Source organism: Porites lutea, chromosome 5 (genome assembly GCF_958299795.1).
Source record: "Porites lutea chromosome 5, jaPorLute2.1, whole genome shotgun sequence".
Lineage (NCBI taxonomy): Eukaryota > Metazoa > Cnidaria > Anthozoa > Scleractinia > Poritidae > Porites > Porites lutea.
Genome location: NC_133205.1, coordinates 28,193,061 through 28,219,149, shown reverse-complemented (window position 1 = coordinate 28,219,149; position 26,089 = coordinate 28,193,061). Strand labels below are relative to the sequence as shown.

Sequence of the window (26,089 nt, the reverse complement as noted above, 5' to 3'; positions counted from 1 at the left end):
TCGGTTAAAAACATTTGAATTTATTGATATGTTTTATGCTTTCATATAAAAATTATACTACACCCCCAAAATATATATAGTCTAATCATTTACAGTGTTTCGATGACTAGTGTTTATGATTAACAAAGTTAAGAAGAAGTAACGAAGGCGGGGGTCGGGGTGTACCCGGCCTGGGCAGATCAGGCGGGCATCCCCAGATCACACTTACACTTAAAACTAAGAAGGCCGCACGTTACAATAATCAATCAATCTCAACGGAATTACGGCTCTTTGTGATAATTCAATTCTACTGTAATAAACGTCGAGTGGTAAAAGCAGGAGGCAAATTGCTTCTAATGATTCTCAGGCTAAATATCTCGGCCAGCTATCTTGGACTAAGCTGTCTTTTATCCTTCAATTAATATATTACATGCGCAGAACTGTTCAAGGAAAATTCTCATGACCAGTTGCCATGGATAATAATCATTTTACATCCTGATGATAGCGAGCTTAAGCCACAACGACGGCGACAGCTACAAAAACGTCACTTAAAAAGTGAATTCACGTTACTTCAAACTTTGTCGCGCTTATTCCAACTCGTTCAATTCGTTAAATGCTGGCATATTTTTCTGGAGTTGAATTCTAAAAGACTGTATCAAAGTTCAGCAAAAGGAAAAGAAAATCGTTGTCGTTGTGTTCACGTCCTCGACAAAACGTGAAATTAGGCAGTTTCACGTTGTAGTCGTGCAGCGACGGTAAAGAAATGTACTAAAAAGCGTGATGCACGGGCAAACTTGTTGTTTTGCCAATCTAAACCTTTGGGTTTTTGCCGTTCTCGTTGTCGTCACCGTCGTCGTTGCTTAAGCTCCCTAATGTTATATCATCACGTACGACAGAAAAACAATGCGAAAGTTGAAATAACGACATATCTACGATTCCATTAAAATAAGCTTGAGTGCAGCTATAGTTACAGCATTAAGCGGAAAAGGGCAATGTCACGAGTTTATTGTTGTTTGAGGTCAATTCTGTGTTGAAGTAATTTCTTAGTGGCTGTACCCAGGGTTGTAACTAAGATTTCAAGTTGCAGAGTCAACACAACGGGGAACCAAACAGCTAGGGATTTCTTTTGGCTCTATTTATCTTCTAATTTCAAACGAAAGTAGCCGGGGCCACATTCATAGTACCCGGGGAGAATCCCCGGCCCTCGGCTCTTAATGACGGCGTTGTCAGTACCCATGTACAAAATGCTCCGTTAGAGATGTGAAGAAGATACAGTCGTCTGGCGATAATTCGAACTTTCGAGGGAAATAGAAAAAAGTTCGAGTCATCGGGAGTTCGAGTTATCGAGGGTAAAATTATATAGAAAACGATCGGAAGGGAAATGAAAATTGCTTCGAGTTAGCGGGAGGTTCGAGGTTTAGAGAGTTGGAGTTACCGGGAGTCGACTGTATCAAACAAATTTCATCAGGGCGCACTAATTAGTTTCAACCCATGCCCATCCTTGTCACCTGTTGAAACAGACGACAGGAAACAGTTTCAATGCCTAAATATAAGGGAGTTTTAGCAACGACGACGGCGACGGCAACGAGAACGTCATAACAGCGATAGGATTATTAAGCAAAACAACAAGTTTGCACGCGCATCACGCTTTTTTGTACATTTCTTTGTTAATACTGCACAACTACGACGTGAAAATGCCTAATTTCACGTTTTATGGAGGACGTAAACAAGCGACGACGAAATTTCTTTCTCTTTCTAAACTTGAGTGCGGTCCCCAAGAAATCAAGTCTAGGGAAATTTGCCTACATTAGACATTTTCAGCGAATTGGAATGAACGCGACAATGTTTGAAAAACGCTTATTCATTTTAAAAGGGATGTATTCGCTGCCGTCACCGTCATCAATGCCAAAACTCCCTGCAGTCTTAAATAACAAAACCTGAACCATCATTTCTGAAATTCAATTGATGCGAAGACAAGTTTTGGCTTCTTAAAAAGATAACAACTAGCGTGACATGGCCGCTTTATGTTCAAATACAGAGCAGTATAGTCATTCCTGAATAATGTGAGAATAATGGTATCCATGGTAACTATTATCTCTTTCCCGCAACACTCCTTGGTCTGGATCGCGCGGAGCTGTTCCTTCGTCCTGTCTGCTGACCACCTTCCAGCAAGTTCAAACCGCGTTCTGCCGCCATAAGTAAGTCCTGCGGAGTTATCAATGACAAGTTTTCTATTGATTGGTTCTCATTGTACATAATTTGTTGTCGTTGAAGCAAGAGGGCCCTTATTAGAGACCTAATCTCGTACCCAGATCTCTTGTTGACGAAGCCGGATCTACGTCGGCAACAGATCTGGGCACCAGGGGAATAAGAGACCTTAAGTAGTGCGCGCGCGTGAACCCGCAGCGTCATTTTGGCGGGAAAACGCGATAGCCGTCGCCATTTGCTTGATACGAGTTTTAGCGGCCGTTTTAGCGAAAATGTCGTAGTGACGGAAACAGAAGTTTTATCATTTTGCGATCGGAAGAGGGCTTGACATCCTTCAATAAAAATAATCGTGCTAACTTTTCTGGTATTTGAGAAAAAGCGAAAAAAAAAATTAAGTCAAACCTCGTCCTTGTCCATGAAGCTACAGGTTTCTATTCTTGGTTTGAGAACTTACAAAAGTAACAAACGACGAAAGACAAAGAAAACACTCAGGAAAGTACAGTTTTACCTCGTGCTCATCATCCGAGAACTTTGTCTTGGCTTCCGAGAGCAAGCTAGTGATGTTTTTGTTAAGTTTCATTTCCTCTTTGATGTCCTCTAGTAAAAGGAAACAAAAAGTATTAGTACTTGTGCTGTGAGTGATAAATATAGGTAATCTACTGACTGAGTGGAGAACAGTTCTGTCTGTAATTATTATAGGAGTAGTTAAACAAAATCGGGGGAATGCCATTTGTTTAATCGCGTATATGACTGCAGATAAAACTGGACGACACGAAGTACTGTTATCCAATCAGTCATAGCTAAAACAAAATTTGAGACAATAATTTATGAGGATTTAAACTTTCCAACTTTCAAAAAGTCAACAGTGCAAAATGTGTTCCTTACTACTGGGAAATGAAGACAGTCTGTGGCTTACGATGTCAACTGAGGCAACAAACCTTTCCCCAATTTAATTTACAAGGAAATTAAAAACACAGTACACAAGTATATTAACTTACCGTAGTCTACAAGCTCAGAGAAGAGGATGCAAATGTTTTCAACAACTTCGTCGTTTTCTTTGATGTTACCGGTACTTAACAATAAGAAAGAAGTGAGGCGGTTAGATAGATATTCAGGAGGCAAAAATTGTAAATAACTGCGTTTTCTGAAGCTACGGCATTCCCGTTAACCAAAGCATCAATTTCGCTACTGTTAAGAAGCTCTTCTGTAGCTTGGAATTGGCGAGTTTTAGCGCGTTATCTAACCTGCGAAAGGAGCCCTCTCTTCTCGCTCCTCATCACTAGCAACGCTTAGCTTGCAAAACAACCGTCTCTCATCGTCCCTGTCGAAACGCTGGCGAAAAGTCCCTAGCAGCGAGGAGCGATTGAGGAGAGACGGCTGTTTTCGCAGGCTACGAGTAATCCTATTTCGGAAAAGAACACGTTGTAACGAAGACAGCTGCAATAAAGTCCTTTATTGAAGGATGCACTATATGAGCATAAAACAACTCAACAGACAGAGAGCATTGACTTACTTGTAGGCAGTGATGATGCTCTCTACTCCCTCGGCCTTGAGTAGCTGGTAAGCGCACACCTCTGAAGAAGTAAAAGGAAATTTGTAAACAAAGTAAAGCATCATCTCAACGGAACTTTTAAAATAACAAGAATTTCGAGCTGCGGTCAGTAATTTAGAGGACAGGGTCTAAAACTCTTCCTATGATAATAATTAATTAATCCTCACCTCGAGCCTCTACAATACTTGCCAAGGCCATGCAAGCATTCTTTATGACCTTTGCCTCCTATTAAAGCATAGAAAACGACGCGTTAGTAGAAAATAGCTTTCTCGACGCAAAACCCAGAAACCAGAGACCCGAAAACTTACAAATCCAGAGAACAAGAGATTCGGAGACCTAGGGCGCTTTCCAATCAACAAAAATTCCGGTTTGAAATTTCGGAAATTTCACGTGCCCAAGCCCAATGGAACGGTACATTCCGGTTGCACAGACCCGTCCCAAGCCACCGCACGTGTGGTTATTGTTCTTATAAGCAGGATACAAAAGGGTGGTACTGGGGACAACAATTTTGTCAAATGGAAAGGGACATTTCGGTCCCACCAGACCGGTCAAAGTGGACCACCTTGGGCGCCGGCCCCCACCGGGGATTGGCGTTTTTCTTCCCCTCTCAGTCCTTCCCTTTTTAGCGCCCGCTAAGCAGGCTTGAGAGGCCCATGAACCCGGAGACCTGGGGATCCAGTGACCAAAAGACCCAGAAGTTGAAATCAGGAATAAAACCAAAAGATCAAACAACCCTGTCCACCGAAAAGGGGCGTCACTGGTGCATTTGGTGCCGCCAAAGCCCTTCAAGGAATATTTTATAAGCAATGTATACAAGCATGATTATTTGGCACAGTAAATTTAGGCTGTGTTTACTGACCTTTTTGTGCATTTTGATGGCATCGACGAGTAGATCTATAACATTGAGATCCTCCATCGGTTCCAGATTGTCCTCTGAAAAGAAGAGGCCAGGATATGAGTAAACTAGTTGAGTCCAGTTTCTAGTTCGTCATGATCACTGAGTAAAAGCACTGGACACGCATTTCTACAGGGTCGATCTCGAACACGAATTTCAGCGACACAACAAAACGCGGTAAGCGGTTCTTCGATGTTAAACGCAGATACCAACAATGTGTCGCTTTTTTGGTGTAGCGATAACAGATTTAAAATTCTATCCACGTAATTCATATTCTATTAATTTCTACCAACTTCTAATAATAATTGATGCATTTTGCCATTTCCTCTCTGTAATTTACTACAATATTTTATACATGTAGCAAGATTATCGATTAATTGCCTCCTAGGAATGTGGCTCGGGCTCTTAGCTTTTTATTTTAGGAGCCCGAAGGGCTCCCAAAAAAATTTCTTAGGCAGCAGCCTTGAGTGTGTATTATCAATGTGTTTGTTCTGTAAAATCTACCATTAATCCAAGTGTGTAAATTAAAAAAGTTAAGTTAATTTTAGTTGTCTCACAGTGGGAAATAAGTAAGAAGTGCATTTATGTTTGTGGTTTTCAAGCAGTATTTAGTCACTTTTGGTCACCCAACTAGTTTAGCTTTATAGTTACTTTGACAGACCAGCTACTCTAAGTATTTTTAATTTGAGTATTATATCAAGTTATTGACAACTCTGGAAACAAAAAAGGTTATTGTTGCTGCTAAACTTTCAAATTTCACCACCGTCCTGCCGGTATTTGTGAATATTTTACTTCAGGTTAAGTTAGACCGTCTTACCTTCCATAGAAAGAGACCACAGGGCTGAACAGGCTGCCTCCACCAGCTCCACATCTGAGTTGTGTCTTCCCATAGCAAGACAGATGTCTTCCAGTCCACGCTCTTCTGTCACAATCTTACAGTTTGCCTCTAGACAAGGGAATCAGTTCAGCCGTCAAGATCAGTGCAGAACTGCGGCGGGATGAACCATACTTCAAGGGGGGTGCCCAATAGGTTTTTTCGGTAACCGGGATTTCCTTTACTGATTTGAAGCCCGGGATGCGGGATTTGAAAGCAAAATCAGGGCAAGATTCGGGATTGAAAGCATGCTTGAGAGGTGGGATGCCAAAAATAACCCTAGGGATTACGGGATTGCACGAAATTTTAGGCTGGGATTTAGGGATTGAAGAACCGTATTGGGAACCCTCGTGAAGGTTTTTTGGAACAGAGAATATCGGGATAAAGTCAATAGATAAGCATTATTATTATTGTTATTATTTTGCTCTTTCACTAATTGGAAGCTTGATAAGAGGATGTAAAATTTTTTTTGTATTTTGTTTCAACACAAGGTGCCTTTTGACTTGGATAACAAGACCCGCTTTTAATACGAACACTCTATGGTCCCCACTTGTGGCTGTATTAACACCGAATTCGACTGCTCATCTCTTTGACGTTCACTGTACGACTAAGACGTATACCTTCTTTATTCGACCTTTAATGGAGAGCGTGAACACATCAAGACAAATTTACGTTTATCTTTATTGACTTAGATACAGTTCTTAAGACTCTGAATTCAACTCCAGAAAAATTCTCGAACATTTGAAGAATTGACCGATGCTAAATAAACGCGATTAAGGTTGAAAGAACGCAAATTTATCTTTTTGTTGAGATTTTTGCGGCCGTCGTCGTTGTGGCTACTTAAGCTCCCTCTATTATCTTTACGGACCTCAACGTTTCTAACGGAGACATACCAGAAACAGCCAGACTCCACAACGCACCGCAGCAATGTGATGCAATGACTTTGTTATCTGGAAACGCTCGTAACGCTGCTAACAAGTCTTGAACTCCACCAAAGCGACCGATTATGTCCCCAGCGGCCTCTAAAATAACGAAGAGTCAGTCAGTGGGGCTACAATTTTAATACAAGTTCAATTAAATACCTAAGATTGCCAACGTAAGCAAGTAATACTAAGCGATGAAATCGAACGTTTCGGGCTCATCAGGATACCATTTTCAAATATATCAACAAACCTTTGTTTATGGATTTCCAACATGCTGTACCTAACATTTGCTATCAGAAGAACGCTTACTTTCCTTCAAAATTCAACTATATTTAAACCCTGAAGTGATCTCTGTCCTCCTGGAAGCTGTAAGAAAAGTTCCTTTTGAGTAATCGGTGCGTAGACAAAATACCTTGGTTTGGACAGAGAGTTCTTTTCAGTAACATACGTGAGTAACGCTAAATCAGTTGCTTTCACTTCGTTTAGTGGTCACATTCATATTCTAGATTTAGACTGAAAACTAAACAGCCCGTGTTTTCGAGTGTTTCAAGAATTCACGAGCAATCAAACTAAAGATCTGGAGCAAGGGTGTCAACATGCAGAGGCTCTCACGCTTCTCACGAGAATCTCACTTCGGCGCTTCGCGCCTGAAAAACAAAAGATTTTGAATTACAGTGTATTGTAAATTAAAAATTTACGATCAGCGCCAGTATACTCACCATCAGCTGATAATGCCATTAATAACTGACAACCACAGGCCTGTAGTTCTGAAGAGGCTGCATGTGACTGTTGAGGAACAGAAGAGACTGTCTTTTAAAACAATCATCTTATTCTAAGGTGAATACATTGTTCGTTACTATGACTACATCATTCACTCCAGGATCTACAGAGTGAAAGAGCTGTCTAACTTGTACAGTTCATAGTAAAACAAAGTGAGCAAAGAACGGTAGCTGGGGTCCATTTTAGTAAGATGCAGTTCTTTAAGACGAGTCCACTAATTGACAACTTGAATAAACATATGGAAGTGCGGTAACATTAGTTCTGTTTTCGAAAAAAAGTCTAAAGAACCCTGATGAAAACGTTGTATACGTACTTTCATGGCAGCTAGAACTTCGCGGATTATCTCCTCTGTAAACATGACATCGTTGTCATCAGCTAAGGGGGAGGGAACAAAGTAGAAAAACAAGTTAAAAAAGAAACATCAAAAGCATCTTAAATGCTTAAAAATAGCTCTACCTCCAGCTTATATAATCTGATATGATTACCGGTGATGCTACAGAAAAGAACCGTAATTAAGTGAATCTCTTTGAAACAAAATTTCTAGTGATAATGCTGTTCTCTTCACACTCTTCCAGCTTGTTGTGTCCCAATATTGCTCTCTTACCATAGTTAGTAGAGAAGACTGGTTATGAAAGCCGGCAAACATCAAAGATAAAAAGAACGCAGTTTATGTTGGGGCATGTTTTTTTGTTCACAAATTGTGACTGAATAAATTAATAAATTCAAAAAAACTGATGTGCTTGCTTAAACCGCATAAAAAGGAAAATTAATTAAGTATAACTATAAGCAATACCAGACTAAATAATAATAATAATAATAATAATAATAATAATAATAATAATAATAATCAAAACCCTCTAAACTGTCATTCAGACAGTCACACATTCTGAATGCTCCATACCCTTAACATAACATAACATATTAAAAACGTATTTATTCAAGATGAGGAAAATAAAAGTTATTAAAAAATCTTGAAAAGGAAAACTAGAGTTTGACGTTATGACGTTTCCCTAAATAAAAAGATAAAACAGATATAAGCTATAAAATAGGACATTTAAAAACTATTTAAAAATATCTGAAACAGATTTACACAGTACCTTTAGGGAAAAGATTAATGAATATCTTGAGAGCTTGAAGATGAACATCTTTAGAAGGCTCCGGCTTTTTGTTTTCCTTCTTCATCGTCTCTGCAATCTGTAGTTTGTCTTTTTTTCTTAATGTCACATCTAAAACAAAATAAAATAACAGTCAGTTGACATTTTGTTAATAAAGAGGCGCATCAAAAGAATTAACCAGGATGTACTGATAGTTGGCATTCTTGCATAACAACTACCACAGTGCAATCTGGGGGCCAACAAAAAATGGTGGTCAGAATGGATCGTTCTTTGCTCTGTTATTTTCATCCTTCCTTCAGTAACACCTTTGAGTATTTTTATTTCTCTCTTTTACCATTACTTTCTTTCATAAGTTTGAAGTAAATCAAAAAGTGGGCAAAAAGGACGACTTAATTGCTACTCTTCAAAACTATTTTGTAATAGCTCTGACTTTTCTTTAAAAAAAAGTAGACTGAAGCTATCATACGGAAATATTTACCTTGCTTTCTGGTGAGCTGTTCAAGGTACTTAAGTGCTTGAACCTGACGAACAAAGACAAGTTGGATTTGATCAAGAAGTATTCACCATACCTTCTCAACAGGTCATTTGCACGATGGCGGCATTCAGTTTTAGTACTAAGACCACAATCCTTTTCGTTTTCCATTCATATTTAAATTTGGTAATCTCGGTGAGGTTTAAATAACAAAAGCCCTCATTTACACAAGAAAGCAAAACCATGAAGGATTCTGGTCGTGGTAATAAAATGACGTCATCATCCAAATGGCCTTTTTACTACCAAGGGTAAATTAGTAACTTTAAGCAAAAAAGATTTTTTACCTGACAAGCAACACTGTCTTTGTTTTCCTTCATGTACTCTACACCAAAGGATACAAAGTGGATAAATAGAGTGCAATAATTAAATCTAAAGCAGTTCAATGCAATTAAACGGAGTTATCAAATGAGGGCCAGCGTTCCTATCCGTGGCCAGACCAGCGGCATCAACAGGCCAGCATGCACCAGGATACATCTTTCTTTTATACACATGTTAATCATGTTAATTAGCCCTCTTTGCCTCGATTCCATCAGCAGAAATCAAAAGACCTTTTTCCTTTAAAGGAGACTTTGAGGCCCAGTTATCATGAAGACCAAGAAATAACTAAAATTGCCATAATTCTGGAGGGAAAAAACCTCTATGTTATGTTATTTCTAAGGTTGGTAAAAGAGTTGGTGTCTTAGGGCGCCTTAGAAGGAATATCACTATACATGCAGCTTTCGAGATGTATAATTCATTAATTTTGCCCATTTTTGATTATTGCGATGTTGTTTGGTCCAGCTGCAATAAAGCAGATATGGAAAGTCTTGAATCTTTGCAAAGGCGGGCCTCGAAAATTATAGTTAAATCTAAATGTGGTACAACATCCACCGACTATCTTAAATTTCAGAGTTTAGAAGATCGCCGTAACGCTCATATTTTAGGTTTAGTGAAGAGGTGTTTAAATAATAATGTACCACAGTTTTTAAAGAATTATTTTAAGTTGAATAAGGAAGTTATTTCAAGAGAAACAAGAAGAAGCAATTTTATATACGTTCCTGCAGTAAGAACTGAGACCGCCAAGAAAAGTTTTTATTATAATGGCTCAGTTGTGTATAATAATTATTTAGTAAATAAGAATTAGTTTTAATTGTTATACTGTACTATTATTAACTTATAGTTACTTAGTTTCTTATTATTTATTTTGAACTTTTTTTATTAGTCTTAATTTAGGGTTCCTATTGATAACAGATATACTTTTAAGTATTCTGAAGGGATTACCTAGTTACTGATAAAGGTTTACTACTTCTATTCCATGTGCTCTGAACTGCGTTCGCGGATGCTGTTACTAAGCGTTTTGCTCGGTGCTAGTGTCATGTCAGCAGCTGTCCCACTTTCAGTTTCATAAAAAGTTGTGGTGCTTCGTTGGCTTGCACGAAGTAAAGATCAACCGAGTCGGCCTCCTTGTATTTACCAAGATAACTGCCTCAGAGAAGCTCTCATGTCACGGAATAGCCTTCTCGATCATCTTATTTTACTGAAGACACTTTGACTTCCATATTAGGCCTATGCCAAGGCGTTTTCACAAACCAGTCAACTGAGACATTTTAGAGTACTTGTTTCCTCGAAAAGGGAACTTCCGCTCCGCATAAGGGAGCACATCCGAAGTGTAAAATATGAAAATGGCAGGGTACTACCGTTTTCCGGTCAGTGCCTTTTGCTAGGTAGTTTGAGGAAATCATGCGATGGCCTAGATACTGGTCAAAATCAGCCTAAAATAGATTAACTCCGTGAAACGGATTAATACGAATTGCTCGCTCCGGTTTGTAGCAAACTCCTTCTTTTGTCTATTATCCCTGCATTGGATTTTAAAACATACAGTACAAGTAAAAATCTAAAATGCTTACCAAGAACTTTTAAAACACCTTTGTCCTTAGGTACGGGCTTTACAGCTGCGAATAAAAGAAAGGAAAATTGTGTGTGCAGCTGCATTTGTGGCGATATCGAATGCTTGTGCACACTCGCTTGCAACTAGCAGAGGTAACGGCAAGACTCTGTTACATATTTTTCAGCTTTACTGAAGAGAGGCCAAACACTCAACTACCAGCCAAAAACTACAGTCTCAACTAGAAAGTACTGTTATTACTTCTACAGGCTGCTAGTCGACTGTATTGTTCAATGTGAAAGCAAAGCAGTACTGACTACATCAGAGGCTAAGAATTTCAGAATATCTTGAGTCACTTTGTTTGGCTCGTTGCCAAGTTCTAATATGCGAGCAGATTGAGTAGCCAAAAACGCGTCAGTGGAAATCAACCTTAATTCTGACTTAATGCTAATGCTCAAAAAAAATTCCTCTCGTACCCCTGTATTACCGAGTCCAGTCAGAATTTAGAAGTCTACGGACACTAAGTCGACACCCCGAGCAGGGTGTTTGCACGGAAGTGGATCACATCCCCTCTATATGTAAAGTATATCACCATTTGTGTAAATCATTTCGTATTCTTACAATTTTTTGCGGGCGACAAGAGGAGCCCGCAATCCTAATCTCCAGGTTGTTATTACGCATGCGTTGTATGTATGTAGCCAGCATTCGGTTGGGCTTCCATTAAGAATGAAGGGAATGCACATAATGCAATTCGATCACGCGCGTTTGGACCTTTGATCACTCGTAATCTAATCACGCGTGTTTTGACCATCTGTCATGTGAAATTTACGCAAAGCACAGCTTTTCAAGCTGCATTGCCTAGTTATTCAACAACCCACAGTCACTTACTTTCCTTTTTGGCTCCTTTGACGCCTTTACTGGGAGATGCTGAACTTCCTTTGGTAGCGGCATTGTTAGGTTTATTATCACCCAGTGCAATACAGCTCTTCACATATGGTAACTCAGCTAATTCTCTGAATGTATAGAAAAGTTCCTATCAGCCTAGTACACGCGCTGGGTTCGCACAAAATAATGTAAATTTTAAAGCACGACGCTGTTAAAAATAGTTTTAAATAGGTCACAAAATCCACAACATAAAACATTCACGTCAAATTCATGTCGACTTTGTATTCCACTGTTCCACACGTCACGTTTGATCAGTTTCAATTTCCATGAATTGCAGACCCGGGGGGGGGGGGTACTCCCATATATGGGCTACATAGGTACGTGCCGCGGAATAGGGTATGGTTTTTGAGGTTCTCGGTCCTTAAATAGGGTATCTTTTTTGACCCTTTTGTTTCTGTGTCCCCGGTGTCGTCCTTAGATAGGGTAGCTTAATTGTATTATCTAATACTGCAGTGTGAAAATGCCCGCCTAAACGAACGGTTTTTTTTTAAACTTGATGTATCCGTTTAAGTATTCTAGTATTTTATGCTTGATGCTATACATCCAATGTTACAGAGAAGAAATAAAGTTTTCCTTTTCATGCTATGAATAATTTTGTTCTTTCCTTGAATAGGGTGTCATTTTTCGGCTTTGGACCTTAAAAAGGGTATCAGTTTTCGCTTTCTTGGTCCTTAAATAGGGTTAGGGTTCACGGACCTTCGCGGTACACCCCTATCCAAAATTCGCGGGAGTACCCCCCCCCCCCCCCCGGGATTGCAGAAAAAGTAAATTGTTGAATGATCAACTGGAATCTAGACAAACAAGCACATTATTCAGATTTGGTCATTCTGCACCTTCACGCGCAATACAACACACGGTGAAGTACAGAAAAGATGATTTCCAAAGGACACATCAAGAGAGGTGCACTTCTTCATAAAAGAACTTCTGTGAGTGAAAATCAGAAGCACTCAATAGCGAGCTTAACCAACAACGACGGCGACAGCTACAAAAACGTCACTTAAAAAGTGAATTCACACCGCTTCAAACTTTGTCGCGCTTATTCCAATTCGTTCAATTCGTTAAATGCTGGCATATTTTTCTGGAGTTGAATTCTAAACGACTGTATCAAAGTTCAGGAAAAGAAAAAGAAAATCGTTGTCGTTGTGTTCCCGTCCTCAACAAAACGTGAAATTAGGCAGTTTCACGTTGTAGTCGTGCAGCGACGGTAAAGAAATGTACTAAAAAGCGTGATGCACGTGCAAAGTTGTTGTTTTGCCAATCTAAACCTTTGGGTTTTTGCCGTTCTCGTTGCTGTCGCCGTCGTCGTTGCTTAATTTCCCTAACGACTGGTTCCGACGGACAAATTAGAGAACTTTAGGTTCTAAAACGAGGACGACTACGCGAACGAGATTTTCTCAATACTAAGTAGTGCGCAAGCTCCGCCTCGGGAAACATTGGGCGCTTCCCATTCAACCAAAACTTTCGAAAATTTGGAAACAGCGGCAAATGGTACAGAAATTTCCCGGAAAAGTTTCCAGAAATTCCGAAAACTGTTTAATTTCCGAAATGCGAACCATTCAACCGAAAATTCTAGAAATTACGAGAGCAAAGTTGACTGGAAAAAAAAATCCTGGAAAATTTTTTGGACAATTTGGGTATACCTACCCTGGGTGCCAGAGGCTTTTCTAGCGCGGTTTCCGGTTTCTGTCAAGTCTTTATAGTACCAGCGCGAAAAGCCTCTGGAGCAGAGCGCTATTGCTTTGATGGCGCCGATCCAATCGTTAGCACGGTTAAATCAGTTGGTCTAGATTTTGGACAAGACGGCTGATTGGCTACTAACGACCACCTGAGGGACTTTGAATCTAACAGACGCTACAATTGGTTGACAAGAATAGACCAGCGCGTGAAAGAATATTTCGAACTGTGCTGTTTGACATGACGTAATTGTACCTGTGAGAAGAGTTGTGATGGTGGCTTCGGAAAGTTTTGAAAGAGCATTGAAGGAAAAAGCATAATAAATGTACTAGAAGGGTTTGACGGTGTAGACAAGTTAAGCTAAAAGCAAACAAGTGGGGTATTTAATTTTATTCAACGCAATTAAGTTTTTATCACATTCAACTTTTGCATTAATACGATTTAAGATTTAGTAATTTCCTTTTTCAAACGATTACAACACGTTTTGAAATAATTTGTATTGATGGGTTGGAGATATATAAACAAAACAAGTATTTTTAGTATAAACAGGGGGTCGATAGGCAACACACGACTTTTACCTCATGCCAAAATGCTGCTTGTTCCAATGAAGTTATTTATCTCTGACGGGTAGATTATGTTCTGGAGGGAAGCGTTTTGACTGGGCAAATTTGATTTTTCCTGCTTATTTCATACCGAGAGGTCGTGACACGCATACCGGGTATTGATTTTCTGCGGTTATTGTCTCTGGTCGGCATGATTTGCCCTCTTATGCAAGAGCATTTTCTTTGAACTCTTTTGAAATGTTAAACTCTTCATTGTGGCTAAATAAGGGTTTTAGGTTGTTTGTTTTCTCCAAAGTACTGGATCTGCATAATTATAAGCGATTTTCTTATTGTCCGTGAATGTGACGGTTTCCTGCAATGTTCTGTCACGCTGGGCCCTGCTCGTTAGCGTTTTTAGCAGGATGTTAAATTCTCACGGATAGTGATTTTCAGATCCAGTGATCCAAAATCTCGAAGAATGGATTGCAGCTTAAATTGAAGCTGCATCAACTATGTGATTCGGTCACGACTTCTCTTAAAGCAATGAATTTTAAACTCCAGCTTGTTTTTCTGAGGATAATGGACATTTCTTCACGTGGTCCACATGATCACAGTTGGAGACTTCCAATCTGATTGACGTAATCCGATAAAAAGCTCAAAAGTCAACAGGGAGGGTAAAAAGCACTGCTCCTTGCCAGAGGTTTTTTCTCGCGGCTTCGCCGCTCGTGGCTTCGGCCTACGGCCGAAGATGTGTCGGCCTTCTGCCAACACCGAAAATCCCTGCCGTACGCGAGACACATCTTAGGCCTAGGGCCGCGAGAAAAACCTCTGGTACCCAGGGTAGGGTATACCTCGCAAGGTTGTCCTCTTTTTTGGGAATTTGGGAAATGCTGTTCCTTTCTCTACAGCTGGGAGTTGCCGAAAATTCAAACCAGACGTTTTGGTTGCATGGAAAGTACTAATTGAGATTCTCGAGAAACAAAATTAACTGTTTCCCTCGGGACCAGTCATTAAGTGTTTATTATTACCCTCTGACGTCATAGATACCCGCTCAGAAACTCTTGGCGGGAACAACTCGAGTTTGTTAGATATTTGAGAGCTTTAGATTTGAGGACGAGACGGACTACGAGTACGAGAATTAACTGAAAGTTTTTTTTGCGTATTCTAGAAAAATTTTCAACCTGGAAAGTTTTATTGTGCTATTTTCAGCTGAAAATTAGTGCGGTTATTTTTATTGGAGAAGGTTTAGCCCTTTCCCGGTCGCAAAATGATTAAACTTCTCAAATTTGATAACTTGTCCCGCCACTATTACGATATTCTAACACTCGTAATAGGAATGACGAGGGCTATCACGTTTTCCCGCCAAAATAACGTTGGCTCACGCAAGAGCACTACAGTCTCGTACTTAGCTTGTAGTCGTCCTCGTCTCAGAATCTAAAGCTCTCTGTTATGTGACCTCGAAGTAATCAACGAGAGTGCACTACAGCGCGCACTTTTGGCAAAGATTTAGTTATGAAATAAATTGCAAAATACGCGCACGACATCACAAAGCTTTCTCATCCCATCTTAATAAAAGTTTTATACTCACTTCATTGTGGGGCGTTGTTGAAAGTTTCTTCTTAGCATGAGGCGAATAGTTTGGCACAAATCTTTTGCATATGTCTACGAGAAAAAAAGTGTATAATTCTAAAGTTAGGTAAAATAAACAAGCATGAGTCACTTCAAACGTCTCAGCTTGGAATGAAGTTGGTAAGCTTCCTACGCGGAACTGTTTTCTGAAACTTGCGCCAGCCACTCGTGTTAAATTTTCATACTGTTTCAGTCTACAACAGTACACTACATGTACAGTCAAGTCAGACAAGTCGAAAATTGACAGAAATGCATCAGTTATATTGCCACCGGTTTTAAAGTTTGTTTCGGAAAGAGACATTAATTAATAAGAGAGCACCTTAATTGCAACATTTCTCGTGAAAAAGCTTTTTTTACTGCAAGAATTAGGGTGGGACTAGTATTTCAGCTATCGCAAATAAGTATGACGTACCAAACTATGTAGCCTGCGTAGCAAGCGTTTCCGTGCGGTTTCGGAGTACAACGAGGAACGAAACCGCGCGAAAAATGGCGCGAGTAAAAGAACGGGGAGGGGTGGGGAAGAAAGGTAAGGAAACAGCGTTTCCTTTCAGGCAGATCGGAGAGGTGAGTGATTGCTCAGTGTAAGACGGCGTCCGCGAGTTTTCGTCCTTATCCGAGAAGACTAGCATGTTCAACCATTACAGATTTGAGGCAACGGCAGCACATTCTACTTAGTCATTTGAAAGCCCTGTGTGTTGTTCCGGCCGGAAATTAAACTAAGACCCACCGCTCCGCAGTCTGTTACGCATCCAGCTAATGGAGCTAATAACTGCATTTATCAGGGACTGGACTAGCTGACGAGCAAACACAAACCTTTCCAATGTCTTTAAGTACTTCCTCCAGTTCCTGAGGAGAACTCTTGATCTGAAACAACTTGGATGATATCTGCGATTGCTTTAAACGTAAAGAAATAGTGAAAATAACACTTTTGATATAATTATCTTATATAATAAGATGATATACGTCAGGGATTATGTTTCTTAATACCAGAAAGGCTCACTTTTACTAGAGTCAGTTACATCCAAAACAATGAGACTTAAGTTTGTGTCGTAAAAGGATCATTACATTTTTAAACGCAGTTAACTGTAATGTAACTGAAAGCCCGTATGTTTTAGTGCTCAGCGATAGCGGAATACTATCGCACGTTCTGAAAACTCCTCATTGAATCACGAAGGGTATTTTCCGTGCAAATGGGGACGTATTTTCGGCTTTCTCATCTATCCACCTTTGGGCAGAGAAAAGCGATTGCTGGAAATAGGAATGCATTAGCGGGCTAAGAGTATTTCAGTGTGCGTGTATGGCAGTTTTTTCTGCGGGACATCTCCGCTAGTCTCTTCCCAATGAATCCTTTCCCTTTTTAGTCCACTGCCTGTTAACACAGTGTCACTGGTGCCTCAACATCTCTGTTAGAGGTTCATGGCTGCATGGGTTAGGGGGATGGTCAGTCATGGCAGCGGCTAACTGTTTTCTGCAAGGCCTACTTAAAACGGCACGGCTACATGCCGTGTATGTTAAATTCAGTATGAGCGTTCTAGAGAAAGAAATATGCAAAGACATTTTTCGTCTTCTTCAGTTTCTGCTTCGTGATCTATCGTAAGACAAAAATAGGAAAACTGCCATCCAGGCGGTAGTACACAGTGAACCTTACTAAGACTCATAGCCTTCATAGCTGGAGGTTTTGTTTGTCGAGCGCGCAAATGAGCGGCGAAGCCGCGCGGAAAATTGGGCAGGAAACAACAAGAAACCGTTGAGTTTTTTTTATTGCGGCAGTTTTCGCAGTTTTTCCCCTCTCGCCAAACAAACCGCCAGCTATGTGGGCCATTAAACTCACATCTAAAAATCCACAAGTGGCCAATTCAAGAAGTATACACCCTAATGACCAGACATCGCTCCGTTCATCATATCTTAAGAACGTTAAGAATAATTGTACATTTTAAGGTAGAAATAATATCAACTTTTCAAATGGCCACACAAAAAAATTGCTGAAACTTGACACTACCCAGTGACTACCACATATTCAAAATCCATGTACAAATCAAATAAAAATATTGTCAAAAGTGTGAAAATTGGATAAACCTTTCCATATCTATAAAGAGGCATTTCCAAAATCACTTAGCTTCTTTCAGGAAAAGAAAAAATATTCATATCTTGACCTACTTCACTAGAATCAGTGAAAAGCATTTGTAGGTGTTTAATTGGTAAATAAAATACGAATACAACACGTACACATGTTTAACACCTGGACATGAATTATTTATCCATTTGCCCCGACCATTTTGCCAAAAAGCGTTGTTTGAAGATAATCGAGACGTTTTCTGGTCACTAGCTGTCCCCCAAAGAACCAAATCAATTCACTAGCATTACACTGGCTAGTTTCAGGTGCCAGAAAAAAGTTTTCCAAGTCCAAACACGCGCAGAAGGCAAAATGTGGACAAAAAAGTGGCACTATTAACCCCCAGACTTTTATCTTTCGCCCTCTCTTCTCGCATGCTCCTCCTTGTTTTCTTTTGCTTGGCACATTACTACGCTTTGTTTCACGAAAACCTAGTCTGCTACAAAGCCGTTTTTAGAGTCGTCACGCAACGCTCCTCCCCACTAGAGCGTTGCGTGACGACACTAAAAACGGCTGTGTAGCAGACTAACGAAAACCCAGAGGATCGTAAAGTTAAGTATAGGTGATTTTCATTCAAATTTCTGGTCAAAGCTTCATGATTTTTTTGAAATTTTTCTCTGGCCTGATGGACTGAATCGAGCTCATTTGGCTTGGTTTTGAAAGATTCCCTTCCCCCTGCACAAGTTAAGTGTTCAAGTGGTCTACAACCGTTGCAACTGATGACATCACAAGTCACATGGTTTCACATGGCCAGTTGCCGGTAGTTGAGGGTGAATGCGTTAAATGCTTTGTTTGTTGTCCAGTAAAATAAGTCGAAATTGATTGAATAATTACTTCAATAATGTATATGTTATACAAAAAAATTTGCAAATTTTCAAGTAAAGCCAGTCTTAGAAACACAATTTCCTGCAGTGTGTGTTTCAGGCGCTCAGATAGTGGAGCACAGGTGAAAGAAATAGCATTCCTCTACTGCTCTCTCCAGTCCCCTTCTTTTTTCACTTGCTCTATCATGTTTTCTCAACCGTGCTCCACTATCTGAATACCTGGAAAGTGCTGAAAGTTTTGTAATACTAGTAATTAGTATATACACACTCAGTGATCTTGGTAATTCAAGCAATCTGATTGGTTAGCTATCTCGGACTATGACGTTATATTCACCGCGCTAGGCGGTGAATATAAAGCCGAGCAAAATCGCTGTCGTGAACTGGGTGTTTTGCCAAAGTTTCAAAGTAAAACCTGTTTGAAAATACACGAATATCCAAGTGCTGATGACTTTGAAGGCAAGAAAAGACTTCATGGTGTTTAAACAGCGTGATTTATTGTGAAGTGGTTTACTTTAGCTGACTTTTTGTACGCTCGAAGCTATGTTTACCACTACAGAGGAAAACGAGGTCGCTTTGTCACTGTTTTGTGATTTCGGGATTTTCTCGCAAGACCAATTTTGCCTATAAATAGAGGTTAATTTATGGAGAAGAGAGGAAGGCAAATATTTTCGAAAATTGTACGTGCCAGCAAGTTGACAAGGCAAAGAACTTTGGAGATAAACAACGCTTACCTTGATCACAGCCGCTGTTGACAGCATTTGCAAGAAGCGACGAAGAAAACTTTCTCATTCACGGTGAGTTGACAGAAACAAATAAAGCTCTAGATACTTTTCTTCTCAGAATTGGGTAGTAATTTAAATTTTCGGCGTTTTCTTTTAAACCGTTGATGCTAAAGCTTACAAAACTCGATACAAAAGGATTAAAACTATCATTTGCCATGTTTGAAGATACTGTAAAGATCTAACTTTTGCGCATCCACTGTTTACGGCTTCGTGTTCACGCATGAATTTTCACCCGTCAATCAAACTAATGGTTTTTTAATGGTTTCCTTTCTGATTCTGTTGAGATCACTTCGTGTGAATATACTAAAACAATTATTCACCTCAGGCTCAGTTAATATTGTTGAATAATCCCCTCGACTTCGTCTCGGGGATTATTCAACAATATTAACTTCGCCTTCGGCGAATAATTGTTAAATAGCATCCTAGAAGCAGGAAGATGCTTTAATTCACTGTTAATTTACAACTAAAGGATACGGCCTTTCTAAAACCTCTGGTGCCATCCAGTTCATAGTACCTGACAACAAAACAATCAACTTTAAAAAACAATCATGCAATTATCATTTATCAACAGAATTGTTATTAGTGACTGGGTTACAAGGCCAAAGTGTTCACCCCTGAAATAATCATTTTCTTGGTAACTTAGCCCTATAACCCTCCTTTTTAGATGAGTATGGGGGGGCAAGGCACATGATTGAAAAAGAACGTGAAAACGTGAGCCAGAAATCATGGAATGAAGTGAAGATTATGGCAGCCGTCAAAGGAAGAGTGGGAATGCACTGTGAAGGCCATATTTTCAAAGTAGATATGTATCAGGTATGAGGGGCAGCTCCCCTAAACGCGCAACTGCATACATTATTAGCAGATCTAAAACTTCTAAAAGAAACCCACCTACTGTTGTTCTTGTGCGAGTTCGTGCATCATCCATGATGGTGGAAACACCAAAATCACCTGTTGACAACAAATTACAGTATGATCAAAAATATTTTAATAACTTGGCATTCTTACTCTTGCAAATTTCAAGTTTGTTGGATTCAGAATGGCCGACCTACCTACTGAAATACTGCCATCTTCAGCAAGAAAAATGTTACTTGGTTTGAGATCTCTGTCAAAGTTACAGCAAACACAAAAAGGAAAAATTATAATAAGGAATCATTTCTATCATCCAGTTCCTGAATTCACGAGCAATTACAGAAACGCAGTAATATTCAGTATTTATTGATGCTTTACAGTGAATGTTTTATTCAGACTTACGTAAGTAATCTGTAAATGATAATAATTATCATTTACAGATTACTTACGTAAGTCTGAATAAAACATTCACTGTAAAGCAGTCTGTTAATTGTCTGAAAAGTATAAACAAAAACATGCATAATTATCTACCTGTGTATCATACTTTTGCTGTGAACAAATGCTAGTGCATCAACCATCTGTCCAAACCACTTTTTTAAAACCTGTCAAATAAGGAAAAATATTGTCAATTCAAAGCAATTTCACCCTGACTACATTGTTAATAACTAATTATTGACAATTATTGTCATAACAAAGACCTAAAAAAGTAAGGTAGATGTAAATTGATTCTGTTTTCTGTGACTAACTTGGCAATAACGTTAACAAACCCCACCTATCTGCTAGTTTTAATCAAGAAGTTTGGTGCACTTGCCAACCTTTTTTGAGTCAAAGGCAGGAGATTTCTCTCCTTAGAGTGCAAGGATTCTTCAATGAGAAGCCCAACAGTTCTAAAGAAGATTTTACAGGTTCCCAGTCCCAGTGAATTTCCCCCCAAAACTGGGATTCTTCAGAAAGTGTGAAAGTTTCACATCCGGACTCTTCTCTTCTTGCATTAGTTAGAGTTTATTTTATAAAGATATTTACCAAAAACTGTCAGTAAAGGCTGTAAAACCTTAAATTTTTCTACAAGGAGCAAGAAATTTGTCCAAAGGCATGGCCTGGTATGAGATCAGAGTTTTTAACCCTTTAAATCCCAGTAGTGACCAAGATCAATTTTCTCCTGACAATATCCATACACTGTCAAGAGATACGTTATGAGAATAAAAAAAATGATCACCCAAGAGAAAATACCTTGATCTATTATAAAATTCTCTCAACTAATTCTTTAAGGAAATGTATGGAGATCAGTTTGGAGAATTTGTATGTGGATACTGGGGCTTTAAAAGGGTTAATTCATATATGTAGATGTTACCCTAGGGGTGAGGGTAGTCAACAGGTACATCCCCAGAATTATAAGCTCCCTGAGCCTTATACAGGGTTCATGTCAGAGTGTTGGCTCTTATTTGAGGAAATAGGTCTCAGTATTATGAAAATCATAATTCAACATCAATTATAATGGTAAAAAATGTTTCTTACAAGCTCAGGAATGGCTTCGCCTTTTGCTCTTTTCTGCTTTAGAGCCTTATCCAGGTCACCTAAAATGTTGAAAATAATAGAGAATAATTATGAACCCTGTATGACTGAGTCTTACTCGAGACTTTGAGTTAGTCATGAGTTAAGGCAATGACTAGAGCTTGTTCTCACACATGTTGAGTCCATCTCCAAACTCCAAAGTGCCTTTACCCCTCGGCCAAGAATCAACCAACGAAAAGGTTTACAGTCAACTCTTATCCAAGGAACTCAGGCAATCACATTACCCTCCCATTTACATCACTCCTATTATTATTTGTAAAATAAGTAAAAGGGGCTTATTAAACAGTCCTGCAAATTAAAGTTATTAATTAACATTAATAACCAAGATAATAAGCTAAAAAATACATGACAACTTATTTACATAATTTATCATATGAAAAAAACAGATAATTAAATTTAAAATATTAATTTTGTATACAAATTGACTCACCTAGCTTATAATAATCCATCACAATGCACACAAACATGGCACACTCCTAAACATATGAAACTGTAATCAATATTCCACCAGAACCTATTTTAGAACAGTCCCATCATATTTACTAGTATTAATTTTTGTTTAAGTCCAAAGCAAACATTAAACCTCAGGGGGCCATGATAAAATACAGCACCCTAAACCACTTCGCCGTCTGCTTCCAAAATGGGTAAAACAACTCAGGCAATCAGTCAGTAAATGCCTCTTAAGTTTCTAATCTGAGATGTTTAACTAGAGTTCTAAGGCACATTAGTCTCTAGTTTCACCAAACCATATGTTCACAAATCTTAACAGTATATAACTTTACCATGCCATTCCTCACCAATATCTGGAAATTTGGAATGGTTGGGAATTATCTGATCTTCTGGTATTTAACTGACAAAGGAATTAATTAATATAACCAGAACTAGGCCTAATCATAATATTTTGGAGCTTCAAAGCAGACACGAACCTCCTTATCCCAGGTTACAAAAAATTCTTTATATCCACAAATACAACGATGTTTGTCTTGATGCTGAAGTTCTTGTAAAGCGACGGCCTACAAAACAGAATTGATGAAAGTACATGTAACAGATAATAGAGACCATTAGATTTGAGGACGAGAACAACTACGATGACGAGATTTGATTAAAAGTTTTTCTGCATAATGTCAAAAAATAGACACCCCAGGACCCCAGAATGCTTCATTGTACTTATTTTCACCAGAAACATCAGCACTGTTAACTCTGTTGAAGGAGGTTAAGCCCACTCCTGATCACAAAATGATACAATCTCTAACATTTGACAACTTGTTTCCACCAAAGCATGAGCACTACTAATTAGTACAGAGAAAATTTTGCACACATAGTTGTCCTCGTCATCGAATCTAAAGGTCTCTAATATAATTAACACTGCTTTCATTGAATTACTTTATATTATAATTGTACATGTTGTTATTCAGATATTGTTACAGTAATAACAGTAGTGCTCTAGCATAACACCTGGAAGCTTACTTTGTCCTATAATACAGTGCAACAATGTATCTATAAATAATGGCGACATCCTTACGGCTAAATTTTTTTTTCTGGTCAGTCAAAATAAACTGAGATGCACTTTTTAGGGTGCACAAAATATTTAAATTTTCCCTTAACAGGAGGCCCTTAGTATTTCCCAATGGAAGTGGGACCATCCCGCTCTCATGATTGCATGTACCTAGACAACTGTTGCCACCTACTTCATACAATTTTTCATGTAAACTTCTTCTTAACCTTGAAGTTTTCTAGTTTTCTGTCTGAATAAAACCAAACAATCTTTGGTTTATGAATTCCCCTTACCTCTTTGAAAGCTTTATTGGCTTCTCCTTCATCATTACATTCAACCTAAAAATATTAACATTTTAATCATTTTAGTAGAAATGTAGCTGTGGCTAACCATATCTAGGTACTTACATTTAAAAAGTGCTCTCCAACAGCCCAAGGCTCGATAAGATTGAACCTTAATTCTACTCAGAGACAGGCCACTTTAATATTGTGTTGACCAAAAATAACACTGACCAAAACAATCAAGGCCAGGTGTTTCTAGCATCAGTGGATAGTTTAGGACAGTTATTGGTAATTTCTATACATCTCACAACCCTCGCTCGATAATAACCCACACACACTGGAATCTGGATTAGAATAAGGGGTCTGGCTGACTGAGATCACAACAAACCGATGGCCAGAGAATGGGCTATTTGCTAGGAACAGGGACCCTCACTCAGAACTAAAATTAATTTGCCACAGTAAAGGAAATTCATCAGCTGATGAACTAAGCCTGACTAAGACTTTTGTCAAAACAAAAATAGTCCAACAATAAAAACCCAAGTTATTGAGAGAAGCCCGCAAGCAAAGCTCTTTCGGGAGGCTCTGGGGGCAAAAAGAGGAAGCATTGGTGCTTAACCCTTAAAAGCCCCACGATCCACATACATTTCTTTTAAGAATGGTTGAGAGAATTTGGTTTAAGATCAAAGCATTCTACCTTTGGTAATCAATTTAGTAATTCTCATAACTTTCACTCTTGATGATCTACTGATGTTGTTAGGAGAAAATTGATGTTGGTCCCTCTTGGGGCCTAAAGGGTTAAACTTTGTCTCATCAACGTTACTAGGCTTTCAACTTTTATGGCAAGTACACATAGAGAAGTTGGCGAGAAGGCAAGAGGGTGCAAAAAGGGAAAATTTAGAGTAAAAAGATACAGAGAGGGAGGAGAGTAAGGTTTGAAGTGAGTAATACAGTTTTGCAGAAATTATATTTTAACATGCAGCTAATGTGGTTTTACAAGAATAAATTTTGGTGGTCAATCTTGATACAGTAATGAGTATTTTTTTTGTTTTGTTTTCATTTTTTTCAGTGTAGTCTCAGGCCTGCCTCAGGAAGAAATATGGGGAAAATTTGATAACTCAAGATCATCAAGGGGACCAATTTGCGATGCGAAAGTCACACAATGATATATAAATTTAGCCAGGGCTAAAAGGGAAGTTCGACCGGTTAATTTTAATATAAAATTTCAATCAAACAATTAACTTGTAATCCACATATCAGTTAACTTTAGGGCCGGCAGATTCATATAACTTTTGAGGGTAAGGCTAAGTGACTTTAAACAAAAAATAATTTAGAAATTGTTGAGTTCATATTTTAAACTAAAAGGCCTGACCAGAGAATTCACTTAAAGTACATACATATAATATGTAGTAAGCATATTAAAGGCAAAATGGGTCGAAGCTTCTTGCATTTTAAATTCTCAGTTTTTTTAATACATTGCGATCGCGACCATAAATGTTTTGTTTTCTATCTGATGATCTTCTTAGGAACTTTGGATCACAAATTTCAGCTTTTCGAGCGGCTGCCTTAATTATTTACTGTGATCGTTTTGCATTACAGGTTCTGTTAATATGATAACTAAAAGAATGTAAATCTCAAAGCCAATGATAATCGATAAAACCTAATAACACAAGTGTAAAGCTACTTAAACTAAATAAAGCCTGAATGATATTTTGTCCAAGGACTGAAATGTTTTGCAAGCATCAGGGAAAACATCTGTTACTTGTTTTATCAGCTTTGCCTTTGATCATGCAATTTATATTTACATCAGCTTGCTGTTCGAAGTCGCTTCAATTGATGATCATCGATCACGAATTTGTGTTTGCCTAAATTATTTTCTGAAGTAAACGCCGGCGTCAAAGGGTTTTGTCATAGAGTTGAATAAAAATGACAGTAAGCGAAATTTTTTCGAAAACGTTACAACTTACAAATCTGGTTGCTAAGAATATTAACTCAACACCAAAACAAACGACCGTGGAATGCAGCCTCTTGACATTCGACGAATGGTTCTCTAACTGAATAGACAGCTGCTCTGAACAGTGGCCGTTGAGCACGGTTCGAAGTTTCTTCTCCACACACACACAAACACACACACACACTGTTAAACTAATAGATGATAAGTACTGTCATTTGCTTCATTTCTCAACAAGCTTTTACATAAAAAAGTCATCAATTAAAAAGTTCAGTGAGCTCACCTTTTTCAGGACATACATTTTCTTGTCCAGCTTGTTTTCGGCTAAAAATACAGAGCCCTGAGCTCCCTTGCCGAGTCGTTGATGGAGCTTAAAAGTAAAGAAATGTGCATATGGTCAAAAAGGCTGCATATCAAGACAAATCATTGCAGAAATTATACCTTATAACCCTCCATGACGGTTTATTACAGCCGTGACTACGTTACTGCAAAATCGCATAAATTATGCTAATTAATCTTCCTTACTTTCACCAACCGCGCGAAAGATCAGCATCTTTATAAATATTTACAAAACAGATTGCCATTCACAGGTTTGTCACGAGGGATCAAAGGCGAGATGTGGGGTATAGAACGGGGAAAGGAAAGGGAACGACTGGGATGGGGGGGAGAATATCACGAGGCTACGTACATTTTCGCGCGCCAGCTCATTAGGC

At 38.8% G+C, this 26,089-nt stretch overlaps 1 protein-coding gene across 1 annotated transcript; it reads right to left on the bottom strand.

Moving 5' to 3' along the window:
* On the bottom strand, nt 1–25,832 carry LOC140938469 (uncharacterized). Its single transcript, XM_073387946.1, has 28 exons — nt 25,818–25,832; nt 25,660–25,746; nt 23,441–23,485; nt 22,579–22,665; nt 22,083–22,128; nt 21,596–21,654; nt 20,612–20,682; nt 20,281–20,333; nt 20,120–20,179; nt 19,706–19,745; nt 17,344–17,416; nt 16,326–16,406; nt 15,472–15,545; nt 11,611–11,735; nt 10,745–10,789; nt 9,143–9,180; nt 8,805–8,847; nt 8,309–8,437; nt 7,525–7,586; nt 7,151–7,217; nt 6,402–6,530; nt 5,452–5,580; nt 4,599–4,672; nt 3,907–3,964; nt 3,701–3,761; nt 3,186–3,259; nt 2,696–2,784; nt 1–2,184 (listed from the first exon to the last, which is right to left on the bottom strand). The coding sequence occupies exons 1-28, from the start codon at nt 25,830–25,832 to the stop codon at nt 2,071–2,073; spliced, it is 2,028 nt and encodes a 675-aa protein (XP_073244047.1). The 3' UTR covers nt 1–2,070.
* Nucleotides 25,833–26,089: the final 257 nt, after the last annotated feature.

Coding starts and splice junctions, on each gene's coding strand:
- LOC140938469 (XM_073387946.1), bottom strand. Junction 22,129..22,578: donor TTGTAACCTGGGATAAGGAG/GTTCGTGTCTGC, acceptor TCATATGTTTAG/GAGTGTGCCATGTTTGTGTG. Junction 2,185..2,695: donor TCTCGGATGATGAGCACGAG/GTAAAACTGTAC, acceptor ATAACTCCGCAG/GACTTACTTATGGCGGCAGA.